Source organism: Neophocaena asiaeorientalis, unplaced genomic scaffold, assembly GCF_003031525.2.
Source record: "Neophocaena asiaeorientalis asiaeorientalis breed wild unplaced genomic scaffold, Neophocaena_asiaeorientalis_V1.1 scaffold49, whole genome shotgun sequence".
Classification (NCBI taxonomy): Eukaryota; Metazoa; Chordata; class Mammalia; order Artiodactyla; family Phocoenidae; genus Neophocaena; species Neophocaena asiaeorientalis.
The window spans coordinates 4,297,762-4,321,310 of record NW_020172456.1 but is presented as its reverse complement, the minus strand read 5'-3'; the positions used below and the strand labels follow the sequence as shown (position 1 = coordinate 4,321,310).

The window sequence follows — 23,549 nt, the reverse complement described above, 5'->3', positions numbered from 1 at the left end:
TGCCACTGAGCAAGGCCTGTTTGTCAGGATTCTTGGAGGCAGTGCCTCTTTATCTCCAGAGACAAGGGTCTTGAGAGGCAAGGATGAGACAAGGATGCTCCCTTCCTCTGTGACCAGGAGGGCACCTCCCACAGGAGGGTTTTTTTTATTTATTTATTTATTTTGCGGTACGCGGGCCTCTCACCATTGTGGCCTCTCCTGTTGCAGAGCACAGGCTCCGGACGCGCAGGCTCAGCGGCCATGGCTCACGGGCCCAGCCGCTCCGCGGCATGTGGGATCTTCCCAGACCAGAGCACGAACCCGTGTTCCCTGCATCAGCAGGCAGACTCTCAACCACTGCACCACCAGGGAAGCCCCACAGGAGGGTTTTAAGGCTTGTTTCGGGGGAGGGGGTCAGAGTGACCTTCCTGCTTTTCAATTCGCTCAAATTGCTTCAGCTTAAAATATTCACTATGCCAAGGTACCAAATTTGGGGGTATTGTGTCCTGAACCCCATCGTATTTCAAGCATTTGGAAAGCAGGTTCTAGCAGACAAAGATGGACTCTAGGAAAGTGAGTCCAGTCTTGAGGTTGTGTTTACTGGAGTGGCCAATCATCTGTCACCCAGCGAGGCTGGGTGGTCCAGAGGCTGACTCAAAAGTCCAGGTCATGAGGTGAATGGTCAGCCTCATCTTGTTCCAGACTCCTGGGCACTTGGGTGTGTTAAAGTCCAGGCTTATCAATCTGGCTGTTGCAATGTCAGAGAAATTTTCAAGCTCTGAGTGACATCTGGGGAGGTGAAGGCAAGCTCTTCTGTGCTTTCATTTGTTGTCATTGTCAAGGCACATGAAGCACCTGCCCATGTGGCTGACCACTTGCTGGTCTCCCCTTCTGACTGGAAGAGAGGACCAGGCAGGGGCTGGGAGAGCAGAGCAAGGCTAGTGGAGACTGAAATGAGAAGGGGTAGAGCCAGGACCAACCCTCAAATGCTCATAGGGGCATCCAGGTCGTAGAAAGTGTGACAAAAGAAAAGTGACATTGGAGTGTGGAAGGGTCACAGCATCTTTAGAGCACGTGTCCCAGCTGAAGGTGGCAGCTGCTTGAGCCTCTGCCAGCTGTTCCCATACACAACATGACCAGTGCTGTCAGATCGTCTCATTTGTTTTTTCTTTAAAGAGAAACCAGAAATCCAGATTTTTATGTGAAATCTGTTTTTTTAACTGCGGTAAAATAGACATGTTTATAATTTTAACCGTTCATAAGTGTACAATTCAATGGCATTAAATAGTTTCACAATCTTGTGTAAGAATTAGCAGTGTCTATACCCAAAATACTTCTATCACCCCCAACAACTCTGTGCCCATTACATAGTAAGTCCTCCTCTGTAACCTCTATTCTACTTTCTATGTCTATTAATTTGCCTATTCTAGGTACCGCATATAACCAAAATCATGCAATATTTGTCTTCGTGTCTGGCTGATGAAATCTGTTTTTTAAAATGCTGATAAAACTCAAATTTTTTTTTTTTTTGCGGTATGCGGGCCTCTCACTGCCGTGGCCTCTCCCGTTGTGGAGCACAGGCTCCGGATGCCAGCGGCCATGGCTCATGGGCCCAGCCGCTCCTGCGGCATGTGGAATCTTCCCGGACCGGGGCACGAACCCGTGTCCCCCGCATCGGCAGGCGGACTCTCAACCACTGCGCCACCAGGGAAGCCCCAGTCTGGCTTCTTGATTCTCTCCTTGAAGATACACTGCTTGGAGGTTAAGCCTAAAGCCTCGGAGAGTGACATCAGTAGATGGTGGACCAGGAAGCTCCAGACCCTTGTTCCCCCACAGAAACATTAAATAAACTAGAAACTTGCTAAAATATCTTCCCTATGGGAGTTTTGGAAATCAGTCAAAGATCTACAGCAACCAAGTAAACGCCCAACCAAGAAAAAACCACGTTCAGAATGGTAGAAAGTTTCATGGCCATTTTGCTCACCCTTGCCCTGACCCCACCCAACTGCTGTGCCTCCCAGTACCCAGTTCCTTTCTGCAAACCGGAGAACGCAAAGCAGACCAAATTTGCAACGTTTTAAACCAACTGTGTTTTGTTTTTTTTTACATCTTTATTGGACTATAATTGCTAAACCAACTGTGTTTTTATACACTAACAATGAAAAATCCACAAAGGAAATTAAGGAAACAATTCCATTTACAGTAGCATCCAGAAAAATACTTAGGAATCAGTTTAACCAAGGAGGTGAAAGACTCGTATGCTGAAAACTATAAAATGTTACTGAAAGAAATTAAAGAAGTCACAAATAAATGGTAAACAGATGTGTTCGGATTGGAAGACCTAATATTGCTAAGATGTCAATACTACGCAAAGCAGTCTATAAATTCAGTGCAATCACTATCAAAATCCTGATGATGTTTTTCACAGATGAAGAAAAATGCATCCTAAAATTCATGTGGAAGTTTAAGGGATGCTGAATAGCCAAAACAATTTTGGAAAAGAATCACAAAGTTGGAGGTCTGACACTTCTTGATATCAAAACTAGTAACAAAGCTACAGTAATCATGATAGTGTGGCATCAGCATAAAGACAAACAGAGAGACCAAAGGAATAGAGAGTCCAGAAATAAACCCCCAAATGGTTTTTAACGAGGGTGTCAAGACCATTCCAAGAGGAAAAGGACAGCCTTTTAAAAAAAATACACTTTACTTTTTAGAGCAGTTTTAGGTTCACAGCAAAATTAAGAGGAAGGTAAAGAGATTTCTTACATACTCCCTACACCCCCTTCTGGTGTAGTCTCCCCCATTTTCAACACCCCCACCAGAGTGGTGCATTGGTTACAATTGATCAACCTACATGGACACATAATTCTCACCGGTCTCTTCAACAGATGGTATTGGGAAAAACTACAAAACTCTTGGAAGAAAACATAAGGAAAAAGCTTCATGATAATAGATTTGGCAGTGATGGCAGTGATTTCTTGGATATGACACTAAAAGCATCAGCAACAACAGCAAATAATTGGACTACATCTAAATTAAAAGCTTTTGTGCATCAGAGGACACTATCGATAGAGTGAAAAGGCCGTCCATGGAATGGGAGAAAATATTTGCAAATCATATATCTGATATGGGGTTAATAGCCAGACTATATAATGAATTCCTGCAGCTGAACAACAGAAACACAACCCAATTGAAACATGAGCCAAGGACTTGAATAGACATTTCTCCCCCCAGAAAAGATACATAGACGGTCAATAGGCACATGAAAAGAAGCTCAACATTAGGGAAATGCAAATCAAAACTACAATGAGGTGCCACTTCATACCTCTTAAGACAGTTAGCAGTAAGAAGAAAGAAAAAGAAAAAAGTAAGAAATGTCGGCAAGAATGTGGAGAAATTGGAACCCTGGTGCATTGCCGATGGGAACGTAAAATGGTGCAGTCACATGGAAGACAGTGTGGCATTTCCTCAAAAAATTAAAAATAGAATTACCACATATTTAGCATTTCTACTTCTGGGTAGTTACCCAAGAGAATTGAAAGCAGGAACTTGAACAGATATTTGTACACCCATGTTTATAGCGTTATTCTTCACAATAGCTGAAAGGTGGAAGGATCCCAAGTGTTCATCTGTGGGTGATTGTTAAAATATGAAATATACATATGATAGAATATTACTCATTCTTGAAAGGAAATTCTGACACGTGCTACACATGGCTGGACCTTGAAGACGTTATGCTGAGTGACATAAGGTAGTCACAAAAACAGATATTCTGTGATTCTACCTGTCTTTGAGCTGTCTTTTTTTCTGACACCAATCAGTTCTTCACTTTTCTAACACCAACTGGCTGTCCTACAATTCAATTCAGTTCAACTCTGACACTAATGACTTAGTGCAGACCCCACAAGTTAAAAGAGCTCAATCCTGTAAGACTGTCTCCATCTGCAAGTCCTGGGGGCCACCCAGACTTCTGACTGACTAGCTGTAAGTTGGGGGTTCCCACGAGCCCTACTCAGGTTCTGTAATTTGCTAGAATGGCTCAGGGAACTCAAGTAAGCACTGTTTTTCTTGGTTTATTATAAAGTCTACAAGTCAGGAACAGCCAAATGGAGGAGATGCCAGAGCCTCTGTGGGCCACCCTCCCAGCACTTTGATGTGATGGGTTCACCAGCCTGTAAGCTCACCGAATTTCCTGTTCAAGAGTTTTTCTAGAGCTCAATTTCCAGTTCCCTTTTGCTTCTCAGGGGTGGGGGGAGGGTGGGGCTGAAAGCTCCCAAACTTTATCACTTGGTCTTCTGGAGCTCTAGAGGGGTCCTACTCTAAGTCACCTCATAGCCTAAACTCAGGTGTGACGGAAACAGGATCCTTATGAATAACAAAGGACAGTCCTTGGAAACAGGATCCTTATGTATAACAAAGGACAGTCCTATCACTCAGGAAATGCCCAGGGTTTAGAGCTCTGTGCCAGGAACCAGAAATGAAGACCAAATACATTTTGATTATACCACAGATAATCTCGAGTAATCAAATTCATAGAGACAAAATGTATAATGGTGGTTGGGGGGCTGGGGGAGGAGGGAATGAGGAGTTAGTGTTTAATGGGTACAGAGTTTCAGTTTGGGAAGATGAGAAAAGTTCTGGAGATGCATGGAGGTGGTGGTTGCACGATGATGTGAAAGTACTTAATGCCACTGAAGTGTACAGCTAAAAATGATTAAAATAGTAAATGTCATGCTATATGTATATTTTACCACTGGCACCAAAAACAAAAAGATACACTGCTTGGGAGGTGTTCCCTCTGGCTGGGTACCTGGGTAACTGCTCACCCCTGCCGTCATCTCCTCAGTCTCTGTGCTGCAGGAAAGCAGTCCTTGCCCTTCTGTGTGCTTCCTGAGTTTCTGTGGATACTGGCCTTTGTCTTTCTAGGGTTTGTGTCTCTCCCTCTTCCTCCACCTCCTCTTCCTACTAAATGGGAAACTTGTCAAAGGACTGGAACCTTGACTAATACATCTCTCCCATATGTCAAGGCTCTGGGCATAACAGGTGCTTAAAAATGGATGGACAAATTAATAAACAGGTATTCCTCTCCTGAAAGGAATTAAGGTGACCACTCAGTTAGCTGAGAGCTCAGGTGGTTGCAGGAAGGGACTCTCATGCCTGGATTGTCTTCCTGACGTGACTCAATCTTACTCCTTCAGTGGAAAAAGCTGTTCATTACTTACGGGGTGCCTTGAACTCTGCTGGACCCAGGGTGGTTGAGAACACATCTTTAGCTCTGCTGTGTACCCTTGGACAAGACCCTTAACCTTTGGCTTCTTCTTTTGTAAGATGGAGATAATATTGGCTCCTGCAATAGTGGAGGAGAGGAGTGAATGAGACAGTAAGTGGAGGGCACTTAGCCAGCAGAGTTTGTCTGCTAAATGAAGAACAGATGCTGTCACTACTATATCATCAACAAAGGTAATTGGCCACTGATCTAGAAGGAGAGGCCAACACTTAACTGCTCCCAGTACCACCGTGTGGCAGGCTTAAGGGTACATGTGCACAGGACATTCAGGGGTCACAGCGTGTGGGAGGGAGGACGCACCCCAGAGTGAGTGTAGTGGGGAGCCAGCGGGACTGCTTCCCTGAGGAGGTGATGGTTATGAGCCGATTCTCAACAAGCGAAGTGACCAGGAGTTGGGTGAATAGGGGAAGGTGGGCCTTTCTGGAAGTTTCCAGGCAGTATCTTGATGGGGACTTGTTCCTCTTGAGAGCTACTCAAACTAAGAGCTGTGCTGGTGCCAGGAGACGGTGTTATCTTCCCAGTATGTGGTTGATGAGACCGGTTGTCTGTGGTGAAGATTTTGGGGTCTTAGGGATGACATAGGTACTGGGCCAGTTCCCATCCCTGCACATCAGACCTTAGTCTTACAAACCTAAGACTCTACTGAAGGAAGTGGGGTGCCCAGGCTTATCAGGTGGACACAGCTGTTTTCTACTGCCTGATTCTTGATCCTTATCCAACAACGCTGTTAACAGGATGTCCTTCCCTTGCCTTCACCTCCCCCAACCCCCAACATCAAACAGCCCCATGCGAATTGGTTGGATCCCCATCGGGGATGACGAAGAGCTATAGGGCGAAGGTGAAAGCGGGTGTTTCCTCTTCTTTCTTCTCTGTCTCCTGACTCCTATCTAGCACCATCCCAAACTTAACCCAAGGGAGCATCTCCTTTCTCTCTGCTCTTCAGGACAGAGGCCTTTGTCTTTGCTGAGTCATTCAGAGGTCGGAGGTCTCCTGCAGGTTCTGGAAGCCCATCCTGGCTCTTCTGCCTCCCCACCTTATTCCAGGCATCTCTCCTTTAGTAGACTTTGCAAAAACTGTAGCTTGGCCTCTGAGCCCCACACAGTTCAAGATGAGGTCTCGCCCCAGCAGAAGGGCAGAGAGCACCAGCACCATGTGTGTTTGCGGGAGGGGGATGGGAGGTAGGGCCGGCCCTCACTTGCTTACCAACTTCTCGGGATTAGACAGTGTGCCTCGCAACCACGAGTGGAGCGGTGTTTGCTTTGGCTCCCATCCGATTCTTTCTCTAGAGAGGAGGTGAACACAAGCCCTTTACAGTTCCAGGAGATCCCTTTGGACTAGACAACCCTGCCGGCTCCAGAAGGGAGGGGGTGCGGAAGCTGGAGCAAGGTTGGAGGTTATTTTTCTTCCTTTTTGTTTTTTTTTTCCTTTTCCTCTCCCCTGGAAGTTCCTGATTTCTGCTCCATGTTGCGGTGTTGGCATGGCTGGGACTCCCATGCTGGCTCTGGAAGCTGCTGTCTGCGCTCAGGGCCATTTGCTGTGCCCATCAACTCAGAAATATAGGAAGTGAGCCTCCATGAGTCATGGCGTTAAAGCAGGGTCCGTCGCAATGGGCTGTTTGTTTGGGGTGATGGCTGCCCTTTGAGCAGTCCTCGCCTCCTCAGACCTTTGTCCCGAGCTTCCTGTTTGGGGCTGGACATGTTTGTGGAGCCACTCGATGAACTCAGAGGCCGGTTGCTTCTCTACCGAGGAGCTAGGCAGGAGCACACACTGGTCCCACCATCTGTCCCTGCCTGGGATGCCAAGGGAAGCCAGCAGCTGAGAATTAGCTCTTGATTTCTGTCCTTGGGGCAGTGGAGGTCAGTTGTCTCTAAGTGTGCTCCATGAACCACCAGCACCACCTGGGGTGTTTGTTAGAAATGCAGATGCCTGGGCACTGGGGCAGATTCAAGGAATTAGCCTCTCCAGGGTGGAGCTCAGGAATCTGTGGTTTTGATTATCTGCCAGGGATTGTGATGTGCCCTGAAGTTGGAGAACTCCTGGTGTGGGAGCCATGAGACCCTGACCCGGCTCTGCTGAGCCCCATATTTGGGGCCTCTGGCTAGACACCTGCTCTCTTTGGGCATCAGCTTACCTATTCTGTAATAAGGAAGCCAGCCTCACAGGATGGACACTAAAGTCAAAGGGGTTGCGAAAGTTCCTGAACCAGATGAGTCTCCGCAGACATTCCCTGAATGCACATCCGTCTTCTCCCTCCCCGCCAGACTCCAGAATCTCTGGATTCTGGGCCTTTCTTTCATCCCAGCTGCTGTCCTGGGAATATTTGCTGACAGATCCTCCTCCCTGACACCATAGGTCAGGAAGTTAAGCAGACTTTCCTGTCCAGTCTCTGCTGATGAATTAGGTTGGGGCTGACATCACCACCCTTCTAGAAATAGGTCACCCCCCCTAAAGACCTTGTTCGTAGAACACAGACTGGAAGAGGCCACATGCCTGGCACGTGGTGGGGACTGAGAACATGTGAATGGAAAGATGGACGACTGGTGTTCTGGTTTTACGCTTTGGGGAATGGTCTTCTCATTGCTGATGGAAGATTCCAGAGCATGTTCTGTGATTGCCATCGAATAACATGTCAACTGTGGCCTCGGGAGGATGGGGGTGGTGGGTGGGGGAAGAGTGCAGCTTGACCCAACCCTCTTACTAACCTTTTTCACCTTTTATGTGTAAGTGGGTCTCCTGAGAAAATCCCCTCCACCTGCTTCCTCAACTCTACGGCCTTGGAAGCAGGTCCTCAGGAAGAGTTGCAGGTGGTAGAGCTCCTCCCTCTTTTGGGCTGGCTGACTTGAGGGGGTAAGGCCTGGGAAGACCAGGCCACCAAGAGACATTCTCGGCCTCTGGTCTTGGGACAGGCATCTTGACAATGGTTTGCTTTATTTGTGGAGCAAGGAGAATCCTCCTTGGGAATGTTTGGTTCTCTCAAGGCTACTGTGGGGGGTAGGAAGTTGTGTCTGCAGGGCCCAGCTCACCAGTGTAAGTTTGTTGAGAGACTCCCAGAGACATTGATGTGCTCTCCACTCATTGCACTGCCTCTGACTCACTGTCCAGAAAGAACTCTGGTAAGAGGTACAGAGTAACTGTTAGCCATTTTATGATGACCCAGATGCATTTCTCAGTTACATAACAAACCCCATTGCAAAGGATCCCATCAGACCCTGGCTCATCTTGGGTCTCAGACCACGTCTTCCTGGGCTACGTGGCTGCTTGGTGGCTTGTCGTGGCTCAGCAAAGCTCTGTGGGAAGAGAGCAGGGCTGCGAATGGGACCATCAGAAGTCCCGATGTTACCTCCCTGCTGATCTACTCTGTAACTTCAGCAAGTTGAGCCAACTCAGTTACAAGATGGAGCAAAGGACGGCCCCCTCCCAGGCTCTGTGCCTCTCCTGTGCTGTGGGCAACCGGTTCGTCACCTCACTGGATGGTTTTGAGGCCCAGTTTATATGCTGGATGTGCAGGTGCCTTGAAAACTGAAATTTTGTGCAAATGTGGGCTTTTACGTGCCCTTAAAAAAAAAGAAAAAAGGACTCTGGACTTGCCTTGTGACACTCAGAGAGTGAAAGGGCTTCCTGTGCATAAATCAGGTCCTGTCCATCTGGTAAAGAGCCACCTTGGATTCGGGGGCCGTACCCTCGGTTTACAGGGCTCAGCATTCTTGGTTTTAGAGTCAGCTCTTCATTTCAGAAAAAGTTCTGGTCGTTCTGGCTGTAGGAACCTCTCCCAGATCTCCTGGTTTCTGGAGCATCCCTGCTGATTTGGTCCTTTTGACTTGAGCCATGATGCAGCTCCTAAGGTCCTGTGGACCATTCTAATTCCTTTTGATGCCAAGAAGGGCCTTTTGCCAGAGATAGGCACAAAGCAGCTTTTTAATCTCTGTGTGCCTTGGATGGCTCCTCTCTTCAGTGTAGGAAGTGGCAGTGGTGGCAGAGCACAGAACTGACTTAGCCCCTACCGTCAGGAGATGGGTCCCGGGAGTAAGAAGTCTTCTCCTAAGGGCCTGGTGTCCTGATGTCACCACATTTTCTCCCAGGCCCCTTACATTTAGCAAGTGGCACCAACCCATGGTAACAAGTGGGAACTGGTGGGGCTCAGACGGCCCTTGTGACTGTGATAATTGACTTTTCTCCTCTGGAATTCTTCTGTCTCTCCTTAGGGAAGAGGGGATCCCATTTTTTGCCCAAGAACGCTGGCCCTGTATTCTCATGCTACTCCACAAAAATCCAAGTCTTTTACGAGGGTGCCCCCACTGTGGGCCAGATCTCTGTCGCTTGCGAGTAAACCACACAGGCCCCTGGCCATCCAGCCTTTGTTTCTCTTTGAATTCTGCTTGTCCTGGATTGCATCCACTCTGGCCAGCCTCCAGGTGTCTCCCCAGTTGACAGCAGGTAATGGGACAAATGAGAGTCAGTGAACGAAGGCTCTCCTCCCCTTGGCTGTCTATCTCGTGAGGTACAACCTCAGGTTAAGGGCGATACTCTCCATTTATAGGGCCAAGCACTCTGACCTTTATGTCAGTTCTTGGGAGCTGTGGTTTCTTTGAGACAGTGCACCACAGCCTTTATTTATTGTTTGAACAAATATTTATTGAATATCTACTCTGTGCCAACCCACGTTCTGAGCTCTGAGGATACAGTAGTGAATAGAAAAGTTCCTGAGTTCACACGGAAGAGAAGAGGGATTAGACTGTAAGGCATTACTTATGGAGTGACTAGTGGTGGAAATGTCAGGCCAAGTAGGAGGGGAGATGACCTCATGTATGTAGGTCCTGACTAACTCCCTAAATCCCAGGGCGAGAGCTGATGGCGTTGCTTTCTTGGGGTGGTGGTAGGTATGGGTGATTAATAGTTTTCCTGGTGCAAGGTTTAGATTTCTTTTTCTTTGCAGATCTCTCTGGGATAATGAGGCAGGGGTAGTTGCCTTATGAAGTTGGCTCTTTGGAAAAATCTACTTAGAGCCCAGCCTGCTTCTGGATGACCCTGAAGTGGGTCTGGCCTGTGGCAGGACTTTAAGAAATCTCTCTTCCAGGGCCTGCCTGTGAGTAAACCCCCTGGTCTCAGTTTCACCTCTGAAAGTTGGAAGGGGAGAGCTGTCACCAAGAAAGCCCAGCCAGACTCAGAAGAAAACTTGGGAGGATTAGAAACATGTTTTGTCACATGAATTACTTTTAGGAATGACAGCTCGTGACATATCAGACAGAGGAAACAGTTCTTCTGGTTTCACCATCTGTCACCAGGCAGGGACTGGTAAGGTTGAGCACAGCAATACCACACAAGACGTTTGGGTTCATCTGTTGGCTGCTGCGAGCTGGCATCTGGTTGGGAGTTGGTGGAAGTGCCAAAGCATCTGCCTGGAGCTTTTCACTTTCTCCAAAAGTTGGAGAAAGTATGGTCTGCATCTGCCTCTTTGCTGGCCTGGTGATTGGAAAGATGCCCCTCATCCTTCCTCTTCCCCGGCTGAGTCACTGGGGAAGTTCTAGGAGCCTATGGTCATTGACTGTCAGCTCTGTCGTGAGAGGGACCTTTGGGTGGAGAAGCCGGCAGTGAGGTGGGCGCTCGGGGAAAGGGGAGCAGAGGAGCCTTGGCATATGGTCTCACCTAGACCAGGACTGAGCCTTTGCAGATGTTGTCACAAGGACAGTTTCAGGAGGAATACCTACCCTTAAAAGGAGGCATGTGTGCACCAGGAGCCTCTTGAGTTGATGACTGAAAGCAGCAAATTGCTACTGTGTCCAGCTTCTTTGCTGTAGAAGAAACTGGAAATTCTTGAGTTACTTTTGAGCTGCACAGTTCTAAAAGGCTCCTCTTTATTCAGAAGATACTTCCTGATCCCCATCTCTGTTCTTAGCATTGTACTGGGCGCGGGGCGAGGGGGTCACACAAGGAAATGTTAGTCAATGTCTCTGTCCTCACGGTGCTAAAATCTAGCTGGGTAAACAAACATCCTACATGGAAAACAACCAAAAGTCAGCATTGCATAAGAACAAGGAACCCCATAGGGTGTAACTAAGTGGTCGACAAAACAGACTATAGCCGGACACACCTCTCATGGTCACTTCCTCCAATAGCTAGACAAACGGGGGACACTTGAATGATAGAATCGAGTGTGTAAGACTGGAGATATTGTCAGGTCTCTGAGGCATTTACTTCCGTGAAGTTCACCTGTTTCATCAAGGGGTTTGGAGTCAGATTGCCATGGGCTTGAATCTCAGTTCTGCCATTAGAAGCTGGGTGAACTTGGGCGAGTTATAGTTTTCTCATCTGTAAAAACCAAACCAGAGGTAATCCTGACAACTTTAGGGAGTTGTTGGAAGGGATTAAATGAAATAACGTGAAAAATCATTTAGCAACTGCCTAGCACACAGTAGGTGCTCATTATGTGTTAGTTTCCTTCCTTCTAGTTTGAATAACAGCCAAGACCTGAACATTCAGCCAAATGGTTAATGGTTCAAACTCTAGTACCCATGGCCTGAACTTGAAGCCCAGCATAGAACACTTGCTGTTCTGTGACCCTGGGCAAGCTACCTAAAGGCTCGTTTTCTCCATTTAAAAATAGGGATTAAAAGAGTGTGTGTGTATATGTATAGCGCTTAATAGTGCCTAGGCCAGTAACTGTGGCGTGGCGAGCACAATGGGTCAGCCGTGGTCACTATTCTTACCTTCCCTGGGAAGCAGTGATTACAGGCTGTCCTGATTTCACTAGTGCTCTTCTTGCCTTTCCCTAACCTCTTTTCCCCAAAGGACTGAGGAAATCCAAGAGTGCTGAGGTTATATAAGCCACCAGCACAATCACAGATTTGAAGACAAACCCTGTGATTGGGGAGGGACTCTAAGAAAGTCTATAGTCAACCAGCTGTGACCCTGCTTCCCAAGTTCTTAGGGACCTAAGCCTAGCCTTTTAAATCCATAAAGCTCTTTCATGGGCGATTTGCCCCCAGGTCAGTGGGATTGTTTTTGTTCCTGAAGGTCTGCTGCCTCCTTAATCCTCAGCTGGCCTTTTTAGAAGAAGCCAAGGGGTTGGATTTGGGAATTTCAAAAATACAATCATGTGAGCAGGCTTTGCGTGCACGTGATTGCTGACTGTGGTGTGTTCCTAGACGCTGCCTGGTGGTCCTGGGTGGCTGGGAGCTTGTCCTCATGATTAAACTGTTCTTCAAGATCAGTGTTGCCGTGCCCAGCAGCCACCTCGCTCTCCTTGCTTCTTTCTGGGGCATCCAAGCCTCAGTCCCAGGACCGCCCTCTGAGCCTCCTCCACATCCAGAGTTGGCTTTCCTGCCATGTACCTTCACTCTAACGGAGACCCACGTTGGGGATCCTGGAACCTTTGTTTGTGCATTATTTTACCCAAATTAGTCATTCTTCAATCCCTGAGGTGTAGTATTTTCACTGAGGTGTAAACACACGTCTAAGTTTACCTGGCACTGGCCAATAGGAGCAGAACTATGTAGCGGGTGTGCACACTTGCCTAGCAGCACCACTTCGTGGTGTTTAAATGCGCACAGCAGGGTGTAGGGATGGGCCGTGAGTGTTGAAGTCACTTCCGAGCGCTGTGTATAATTCCCACGTGGACGTGGTCCTGGGAGACAGGTTGTAGTGGTGGCCTCCCTGCTGGTGGCCCCGATGGCCACGCCTGAGGTACCAGTGTCCAGACACGCAGCCCCAGGAGAGGGTGGGTGCGTTTTGTATGGGATGGAATTTAGACATACTATAATTGTAGCACATTTTAGTGCCCATAACTTCTGCATGGACTTAAGTGACCCTTTATATAGTAACATTTTCATACGTTTGTTTATGTAGCTAAGTTTTCCTCAACTGTTGTACTCTGTGACACTTAGCGTCTGATCAATCTTTAGATCATTAAGATCCTTGCTAGTGTATATAGACATGTATAGATACACACCTGTATGTGGTCACCCATCACATAAAAACACCCTTGTGAGCGTGGCATCCTGCTGTGTGCTTAACGTTGCTCATAGGGGTTGATCAGCTTTGAGCAAACATGGTGTGTGGAAATCTAGATTGAACCCAAATTTATCTTTCATGTGGTGCTGATTTTAAAACAACCCCCAATGATGTTTTTTTAAATAGCATACTTTCTCTGAGAGTCTTGTCTAGATTTAAATTTCCAACGACATCTTTCCCCAGGTCTGGGCTCATGGCTAATCTGGAAGGGTAGTGACGTTTTCCTGACATGCCAGTTAACTGCAGCCCATTCATTCGGTACCCATTTATCGAGTAAACTCCTGTTGTGTTTACCAGGCACCAGACTAGTGTCACAAATAAGGTTAAAACCAAAGGATTAGAGGAGTTAGGGCAAGGAGATAAAGCCTCACTAGCACGACCAAGGAAAACTCAGTGAAGGAACTGAGGGTGAGATGGGCTCTAAAAGACTCAAGGAGGGAGACCTTTGCAAGCAATGAATCTGCTGGGATAAAGGTTGAGACCAGTCGATGAAAGCTTGGACTTGTGAATCATCCAGTCCGGGGACATCCAGGGAAGCATATGGAGGTGGGACGGGATGTGAAGAAAGCTAGGAACAGCAGGCTGAGGGGTGTGGATGTGGTCCTCCCTGGGAGAGGGCTGGCTCCTTGAGGGTCCTTGAGCAGGACCGCGTGGTCAGAGCAGCGCTGAGGAAGGTGCCCCTGAACACGCTATGCAGGCTGGTGGGGGAGAGGTCACATCACCTGAAAGGGGGCGGGGAGCTGATGCAATGTGGACGTCCAAGGACGGCGGCGGAGGGTTGGGACAGCGTGGTTGTGAGAGGGCAGAGGCCAGGGGGCTGAGAGATGAGAAAGGGCAGAGAGAATGAGCAGAGAAGGATGAGGAGAGCCAGGGCAGGTGTCTGTGGGGCTGCCATCGGTCAACCAAGCACGTCTTGTTTGTCCCAATGGCCTCTCCTCCCCTGCCTGTCGCCATTGCTGGGGGAGAGCGTGCGGGGTGGGAGAGGCAGGCTTGCAGAAGAGGAGTGAGCCCTCCTGGTGTAAAGCGTTCTGCAGAGTAGTCCATTCAAATGGGCTCACTAGGCGTCAGAGCACCCCCCTGAGCTAGAGGGTGTGAAGCAGGCAGTACCTTCCTTTGTGAATTAGGAAATAGGCACAAAGAGGGGAATTAACTTGCCCATGCCAGACATCTCCCAACTGGCAGAGCTGGTATGAGAACACACACCTTTCTGAACTTGGAGCCCTAGGCCTTAACCACTGTGTAGAGTGATGACATGTCTGAGGGATGTTGGGGTGGAAAGGAGGAAGGGGGAGGGGTTCACTTCAAAATGTTCACTGTTAAAATGAACCACATGGGTGTGAGCTCCTTGAGGAGCATGGTGACCCTCCGATTAGGTCATAAGGAGACCAAGTTTGAAGCAAGCCTTCAAGCCCAGGAGCTTTGCTGCAGGGAAAGCTGCTGGCCCAGTAAGGGGACATTTTTGACCCTTGACGCCAGAAAGCCAGCTGTTGGGAGTCCTGAAATGCAAGAGACATGCCACCCTGATCGGGTGACTGTGCCCAGAGGGGAGGAATGAGGCAATGGGGACCCAGCCATGGGGCTGAGAGTGGGCGCATCTTTCTCTGATCAGCAGGCATGCCTGGGGCAGGAATGGACTGAGGAGGAATGAGGTTGGGCGGGTGAGAACCTGCTTGCTGATGTGGTTGCCTCCTACCAAGATGAGCAGGATCCTGCTGGCCAACACCTGGGTCAGGAGGATGAGGTGCCTGGGACCCTGGAAGAGGGTTCAGATGGGGACCAGTGGTCTGTCCTTGTTCCAGTGGACTTAGCGCTCACCATGGTGTTGACACAGAGCTCTCTGCCATTTGTGAAAGCCCCAGGGTCTTCCTTTGATGGTCTGGGCATGTTCATGACCAGGCAGCACTGGGAGGGCAGCTTTGTGCCTGGATTCAGTTGTGACCTGGGGCTTTGCAGGGGTGCCCCACATGGATGGTGATGGGGACAGTAGTTCTGTGGATCTCAGAGCCAACATAACATGTGTTGTGTTGTGTTGTGGGTCAAGTGTGGGCATCTTACCCCAGATGCAGCCTAGTGGTTTCTGGGTTTATTTTGGCTCTGCCAAGTGCATGAGCTGGAGTGACAAGTGATGCATGACACAGAGTACGGCTTCTTCCTGTCACCCGAAGCCCTCAGGCTGCACAGGCATGTTTTTAACTGTGATATTTGCTCTGGAAGTGCTCGTGACCGCTGCTGTTGCAACAGTGTTTAGATATCACCCTTGAGTTTGCAGAAAGGGCAAAAATCAAATCGAAAACAAAAATTGAATATCCCAGTCTGCCTCTCCATCCTTTATTCACCCCATTTTGGTAAAACATCTTCTTTTGGGGTGAAGTGAACCATTGTGATGAGGCTCATAGGCTCTGAAGAGCGGAGACTGTCTGTGTATTGTGTATTTTGCCCCTGACTGTATTTTGTTGAGGAGGATAAAACTACAGAACAAATGCTGGGGCATAAGGCAAGTCAAAACCAGTTAATGGTGATTTTCAATCCTTTACATTCACAGTCTGGGTCTTTGGTTTTTTTGTGAGTGTGAGAAAGGTACGGATCCCACCCTTGGGAGCAGCAGTCCATCAACTCTTTAAATTATTCTTGTCCTGACTTGGGCTGCGGGTCTCTGGTTTTTACCCTGGTGGTGTTCTATCAAATGCGAGACAGAACTCAAAGGAGTGAAAATACAGGCTTCTGTGTTGACTAGTGTCACACCAGTAGCATTTCCTGGTAGGCAGGAGGTGAGCTGGGGCCTGGAGTCAGACAGAACTTGTTTAGCAGCCCAGCTCTTCTGCTACCCACCTGTGTGCCCATAGGCTGGCTGGGTGCCCACCCCCAGTTTTTCTCATTTTTGTCTTTGTTGCAAAAGTTCATGGGCTGAATGAAAAAGATAAACTCTATTAGATACCCAGTGCCTAGTAGATGCGCAAAAACCAGTCGGCCATTCTGCCCTCTTCCCAGTCCCCCGTGTACCCATTTTCTGCCCTTACCACTGAGAGTACAATGTGGTTTGTAGAAAGAATGTGGTCCTTAATGGGCAGACCTGTGTATTTCTGCCAGCTTTGCGTAGACAAGACCTTCCACCAACGTCCATCTGTCTGTCTGTCCAGCCAGCCAACATCACTGAGTTCCTGCTAAGGGACAGACTCAGGAACTAGGAGCTGGGTATAGAGCTGTGCACGATCACTGAACACAGCTCTCAAGAAGTAGGAAAAAATATGCCCTGAAAAAAACAGAAGAGGCAGCAGCTTACAGTCCAATCCCTATGTTTTGGTTTCCACACTGGGCATGAAAGTACTGCCAAAGCCTATTTCCTCCTGGAGAAAAGTCACTGTGGGATGGCGTCGATATATTTGAAGTGATGAGAGGGAAGAACCTACAACCAAGAGTACTCTACCCAGCAAGGATCTCATTCAGATTTGATGGAGAAATCAAAAGCTTTATAGACAAGCAAAAGCTAAGAGAATTCAGCACCACCAAACCAGCTCTACAACAAATGCTAAAGGAACTTCTCTAACTGGGAAACACAAGAGAAGAAAAGGACCTACAAAAACAAACCCAAAACAATTAAGAAAAAGGTAACAGGAACAAACATATTGATAATTACGTTAAATGTGAACGGATTAAATGCTGCAATCAAAAGACACAGATTCACTGAATGGTTACAAAAACAAGATCCATAAATATGCTGTCTACAAGAGACCCACTTCTGACCTAGGGACACATACAGAGAAAGTGAGGGGATGGAAAAAAATATTCCATGCAAATGGAAATCAGAAGAAAGCTGGAGTAGCAATACTCATATCAGATAAAATAGACTTTAAGTTAAAGAATGTTACAAGAGACAAGGAAGGACACTACACAATGATCAAGGGATCAATCCAAGAAGAAGATATAACAATTATAAATATATATGCACCCAACATAGGAGCACCTCAATACATAAGGCAAATGTTAACAGCTATAAAAGAGGAAATCGACAGTAACACAATAATAGTGGGGGACTTTAACACCTCACTCACACCAATGGACAGATAATCCAGACAGAAAATTAATAAGGAAACACAAGCTTTAAGTGACACAATAGACCAGATAGATTTAATTGATATTTATAGGACATTCCATCACAAAACAGCAGATTACACTTTCTTCTCAAGTGCACACGGAACATTCTCCAGGACAGATCACATCTTGGGTCACAAATCAAGCCTCGGTAAATTTAAGAAAATTGAAATCATATCAAGCAACTTTTGTGAACAAAACGCTATGAGATTAGAAAACAATTGCAGGGAAAAAAGCGTAAAAAACACAAACACATGGAGGCTAAATAATATGTTACTAAATAACCAAGAGATCACTGAAGAAATCAAGGAGGAAATCAAAAATACCTAGAGACAAATTACAATGAAAACACGACGATTCAAAACCTATGGAATGCAGTAAAAGCAGTTCTAAGAGTGAAGTTTATAGCAATACAAGCCTACCTCAAGAAACAAGAAAAAAGCTTCCCTGGTCATGCAGTGGTTAAGAACCTGCCTGCCAATGCAGGGGACACAGGTTGAAGCCTTGGGCCAGAAAGATCCCATGTGCCGTGGAGCAAATAAGCCCGTGCACCACAGCTACTGAGCTTGTGCTCTAGAGTCCGTGAGCCACAACTACTGAGCTTGTGTGCCACAACTACTGAAGCCTGCTCACCTAGAGCCCGTGCTCCACAACAAGAGAAGCCACCGCAATGAGAAGCCCGTGCACTGCAAGGAAGAATAGCCCTCGCTTGCTGCAACTAGAGAAAGCCTGTGCACAGCAGCAGACCCAATGCAACCAAAACTAAATAATTTTTTTTAAAAAAAAGAAAAATCTCAAAGAATCTAACCTTATATCTAAAGGAACTAGAGAAAGGAGAAAAACAAAACCCAAAGTTAGTAGAAGGAAAGAAATCATAAAGATCAGAGCAGAAATAAATGAAATAGAAACAAGGAAAACAATTAAAAAAAAAAAAGATCTCGCTGTGATTCATGTCAAAGAGTGTTCTTCCTGTGTTTTCCCCTAAAAGGTTTTTTTTGCAGTACGGGGGCCTCTCACTGCTGTGGCCTCTCCTGTTGTGGAGCACAGGCTCCGGACGCGCAGGGTCAGCGGCCATGGCTCACAGGCCCAGCTGCTCCACGGCATGTGGGATCTTCCCGGACCAGGGCACGAACCCGTGTCCCCTGCATCGGCAGGCGGACTCTCAACCACTATGCCACCAGGGAAGCCCCTCCTAAGAGTTTTATAGTGTCTGGTCTTACATTTAGTTCTTTAATCCATTTTGAGTTTATTTTTGTGTATGGTGTTAGGGAGTGTTCTAATATCATTTTTTTACATGTAGCTGTCCAGTTTTTGCAGCACCACTTATTGAAGAGACTGTCTTTTCTTCGTTGTATATCCTTGCCTCCTTTGTCATAGATTAGTTGACCATAGGTATGTGGGTTTATCTCTGGGCTTTCTATCCTGTTCCATGGATCTATATTTCTGTTTTTGTGCTAGTAGCATATTGTCTTGATTACTGTAGCTTTGTAGTATAGTCTGAAGTCAGGGAGTCTGATTCCTCCAGATCCTTTTTTTTTCCCCTCAAGATTGCTTTGTCTATTTGGGGTCTTTTGTGTCTTCATATAAATTTTAAGATTTTTTGTTCTAGTTCTGTAAAAAATGCCATTGGTAATTTGATAGGGATTGCATTGAATCTGTAGATTGCTTTGGGTAGTAGAGTCATTTTCACAATATTGATTCTTCCAATCCAAGAACATGGTATATCTCTCCATCTGTTTGTATCATCTTTAATTTCTTTCATCAGTGTCTTATAGTTTTCTGCATACAGGTCTTTTGTCTCCTTAGGTAGGTTTATTCCTAGGTATTTTATTCTTTTTGTTGCAGTGGTAAATGGGAGTGTTTCCTTAATTTCTTTTCCAGATTTTTCATCATTAGTGTATAGGAATACAAGAGATTTCTGTGCATTAATTTTGTATCCTGCTACTTTACCAAATTCATTAATTAGCTCTAGTTTTCTGGTGGCATCTTTAGGATTCTCTGTATAATATCATGTCATCTGCAAACAGTGACAGCTTTACTTCTTTTCCAACTTGGATTCCTTTAATTTCTTTTTCTTCTCTGATTGCTATGGCTAAAACTTCCAAAACTATGTTGAATAATAGTGGTGAGAGTGGACAACCTTGTCTTGTTCCTGATCTTAGAGGAAATGGTTTCAGTTTTTCACCATTGAGAACGATGTTGGCTGTGGGTTTGTCATATATGGCCTTTATTATGTTGAGGTAAGTTCCCTCTGTGCCTGCTTTCTGGAGGATTTTTATCAAAAATGGGTGTTGAATTTTGTCAAAAGTGTTCTTGCATCTATTGAGATAATTACATGGTTTTTCTCCTTCAATTTGTTAATATGGTTTATCACATTGATTGATTTGCATATATTGATTTAAAGTCTATTTTATCTGATATGAGTATTGCTACTCCAGCTTTCTTCTGATTTCCATTTGCATGGAATATCTTTTTGCATCCCCTCACTTTCAGTCTGTATGTGTCCCTAGGTTGGAAGTGGGTCTCTTGTAGACAGCATGTATAAGGGTCTTGTTTTGTATCCATTCAGTGAATCTGTGTCTTTTGGCTGGAGCATTTAATCCATTCACATTTGACGTAATTATCGATATGTTTGTTCCTGTTACCTTTTTCTTAATAGTTTTGGGTTTGTTTTTGTAGGTCGCTTTCTAGTTAGAGAAGTGTTTTCTAGTTAGAGAAGTTCCTTTAGCATTTGTTGTAGAGCTGGTTTGGTGGTGCTGAATTCTCTTAGCTTTTGCTTGTCTGTAAAGCTTTTGATTTCTCCGTGGAATCTGAATGAGATCCTTGCCGGTAGAGTAATCTTGCTTGTAGGTCTTCCATTTCATTGCTTTAAATATATGGTGCCACTCCCTTCTGGCTTGTAGAGTTTCTGGTGAGAAATCTGCTGTTAACCTTATGGGAGTTCCCTTGTATGTTATTTGTCATTTTTCCCTTGTTGCTTTTAATAATTTTTCTTTGTCTTTAATTTTTGTCAATTTGATTACTATGTGTTTCGGCATGTTTCTCCTTGAGTTTATCTGGCCTGGGACTCTCTGCGCTTCCTGGACTTGGGTGACTATTTCCTTTCCCACGTTAGGGAAGTTTTCGACTATAATCTCTTCAAATATTTTCTCGGTTCCTTTCTCTCTCTCTTCTCTTTCTGGTACCTCTCTAATGCGAATGTTGGTGTGTTTAATGTTGTCCCAGAGGTCTCTTAGGCTCTCTTCATTTCTTTTCACTCTTTTTTTAAAATTCTGTTCTGTGGCACTGAATTCCACCATTCTGTCTTCCAGGTCACTTATCTGTTCTTCTGCCTCAATTATTCTGCTATGGATTCCTTCTAGTGTATTCTTCATTTCAGTTATAGTATTATCATCTCTGTTTGTTTGTTCTTTAATTCCTATAGGTGTTTGTGAAACATTTCTTGCATCTTCTTGATCTTTGCCTCCATTCTTTTTCTGAGGTCCTGGATCATCTTCACTGTCATTATTTTGAATTCTTTTTTCTGGAAGGTTGCCTATCTCCACTTCATTTAGTTGTTTTTCTGGGGTTTTATCTTGTTCCTTCATCTGGTACACAGTCCTCTGCCTTTTTATTTTGTGTATCTGTCTGTGAATGTGGTTTTTGTTCTACAGGCTGCAGGATTGTAGTTTTTCTTGCTTCTGCTGTCTGCCCTCTGGTGGATTAGGCTGTCTAAGAGGCTTGTGCGTGCTTCCTGATGGGAGGGGTTGGTGGTGCTTAGAGCTGGGTGTTGCTCTGGTGGGCAGGGCTCAGTAATAGTTTAATCTGCTTGTCTGCTGATGAGTGGGGCTGAGTTCCCTCCCTGTTGGTTGTTTGGCCTGAGGCGACCCAGCCCTGGAGCCTCCAGGCTCTTTGGTGGGGTGAATGAGGGACTCTGGGATGGCTCATGCCAAGGGGTACTTCCCAGAACTTCTGTTGCCAGTGTCCTTGTCCCTGTGGTGAGCCACAGCTGGCTCCCGCCTCTGCAGGAGACCCTCCAACACTAGCAGATAGGTCTGGTTCAGTCTCCTGTGGGGTCACTGCTCCTTTCCCCTGGGTCCTTATGCGCACACGACTTAGTGTGTACCCTCCAGGAGTGGAGTCTCTGTTTCCGCCAGTCCTGTCGAAGTACTGCAATCAAATCCCACTAGCCTTTAAAGTCTGATTACGGAAATCCTCCTCCCGTTGCCTGACTACCATGTTGGGAAGCCTGACGCGGGGCTCAGAACCTTCACTCCGGTGGGTGGACTTCTGTGGTATAAGTGTTCTCCAGTTCGTGAGTCACCCACCCAGCAGTTACAGGATTTGATTTTATTGTGATTGCGTCCCTCCTACCGTCTCACTGTGGCTTCTCCTTTGTCTTTGGATGTGGGATGTCTTTTTTGGTGAGTTCCAGTGTCTTCCTGTCAGCGATTGTTCAGCAGTTAGTTGTGATTCCTGTGCTCTCGCAAGAGGGAGTGAGAGCACGTCCTTCTCGGCCATCTTGAACCAATCTCCTCAAATAGTAGATGCTTTAAAGATCAGTTTGATTTGTTGATTGTATACAGTGTACGTTGGAACAACCCTGCACTGAGCCTACTGATGATGACTTTTAAGAGTATTTCAGAGCTGAGAATCACTAGTGACCACCCTGAGTGGCTATAATTGACAGGCTGGAAAACCAATAATGATGGTCAGCACGTTGGCAGCTGATGAATGGTGTTGGCCTGAAAGCAAATTGCTTCTCTACCTGCAGTTGCTTGCAAGTTCAATAAAGGGAACATGGGACCTTAACACAAAAGACTTACTCAGCTTCTGTCACTCTTACAATTTGGACCTGGGTATTTCGTGTGTTCTCATACTATTTTCAAATTTCCACCTTGGTATTTTGTGTGGCAGAAGGGTTTGGGGAGTTCTATCCCAGCTAGTCACTCCTGAATCAAGGCATTTCTGCCCTCAGAAACACCCAAGGCATGTTATCTCAGGTCACTGGAGTTTGAACTGCAACGCAGATATAAGATGTTACAGTTTGTTGGGTTGTGTTTGTATGTGCATTTATAGCCACTTTGCATGTGCGCATGTCCTGTGTGTATAAATTTATGCAGTTGTGTGACTTCACACCACAGATGCTTTATAAATTACAAAGTTAACTTACACAATGAACTTAAGCTTCTGTGTTTGTAAATGTGGTAACGACATTAGGCTTCTATCTCTCACTGAATGCAAGTTCTTGAGGTTGTAGGGTGTAGAATTTTTCCCTCAGCTGGTCTCTCAGCTCCAGGTGAACAGATACAGTGAAATCAAGAATTTAAATGGCACAAAAAGCACAACCAGCATTGTTTTACTCTACCGTAGGGATGGGAGTATAGGAACCATTCTTCATTAGTTTGTACCCAGAGAAAAGCCTGTCAGCACTGAGAACCCCGACTATAATCGTTTTCACAGTCTGTGGTAGTGAGAGTGGTCAAGGGTGTGTGAGTTGAGCTGTCAATCAAAAGAAAGATCTCTGATGTCTTGAGGGGGGAAACAATCCCTGTTTGAGGTTTAAGAAGGACCGGAAGTTGGGGATTATGTTTCTAATTAGGAGGCTCTTAAATGTGTGCTGTCACCTCTGGGCCATTGATACAACGATTGATTGTCTCTGTCTTCTATAGCTTGGAATTGCCATTGGGTTCTTGGTCCCTCCTGTCTTGGTACCCAACATCAAAGACCAGGACAAGCTTGCCTACCACATCAGCATCATGTTCTACATAATAGCAGGTGTGGCCACTCTGCTTTTCATCCTTGTCATCATCGGTAAGGTCATTAATAGGCTCATGGGGGTTGGGGAGGCAGGGAGGTCCTGCTGACTTGGGTGAGGACCTTGTGATTGTGGCCCTAGAGCAGCATTCTAGGTCCCATGTAATCTATAAAACATATCTATAGAAACTGGAAGCCAGGCTTCCAATGGTCTTCAAATGTTTTAGCCCGAGTAGTTGCTGCCGATTCAGTGCTAGCTGGTCCTGTGTACTTTGTTAGCTGTTCAGTAAAGGTTAGTTGTAATTAACCAGTTCCCCAGTATGACCTCATTAGAGTGAATGGGCAGCCTGCTGATCCCCTTGATGAAGCCCTGGTGAGCACTTATGATGTCACAGGCCCTGTGCTGAGTGCGCCTAATCTCACTGACTCCTCAATGGCCCTATAGGGG

At 46.3% G+C, this 23,549-nt stretch overlaps 1 protein-coding gene across 1 annotated transcript in view; it reads left to right on the top strand.

The window, feature by feature from the left end:
* Window positions 1-23,549, top strand: part of FLVCR2 (FLVCR choline and putative heme transporter 2) — a 60,001-nt gene that overhangs the window by 5,070 nt on the left and 31,382 nt on the right. Inside the window, exon 2 of the mRNA XM_024737783.1 lies at window positions 23,017-23,158. Within this exon, the coding sequence (XP_024593551.1) occupies window positions 23,017-23,158 (142 nt within the window). The remainder of the gene's footprint in view (window positions 1-23,016; window positions 23,159-23,549) is intronic.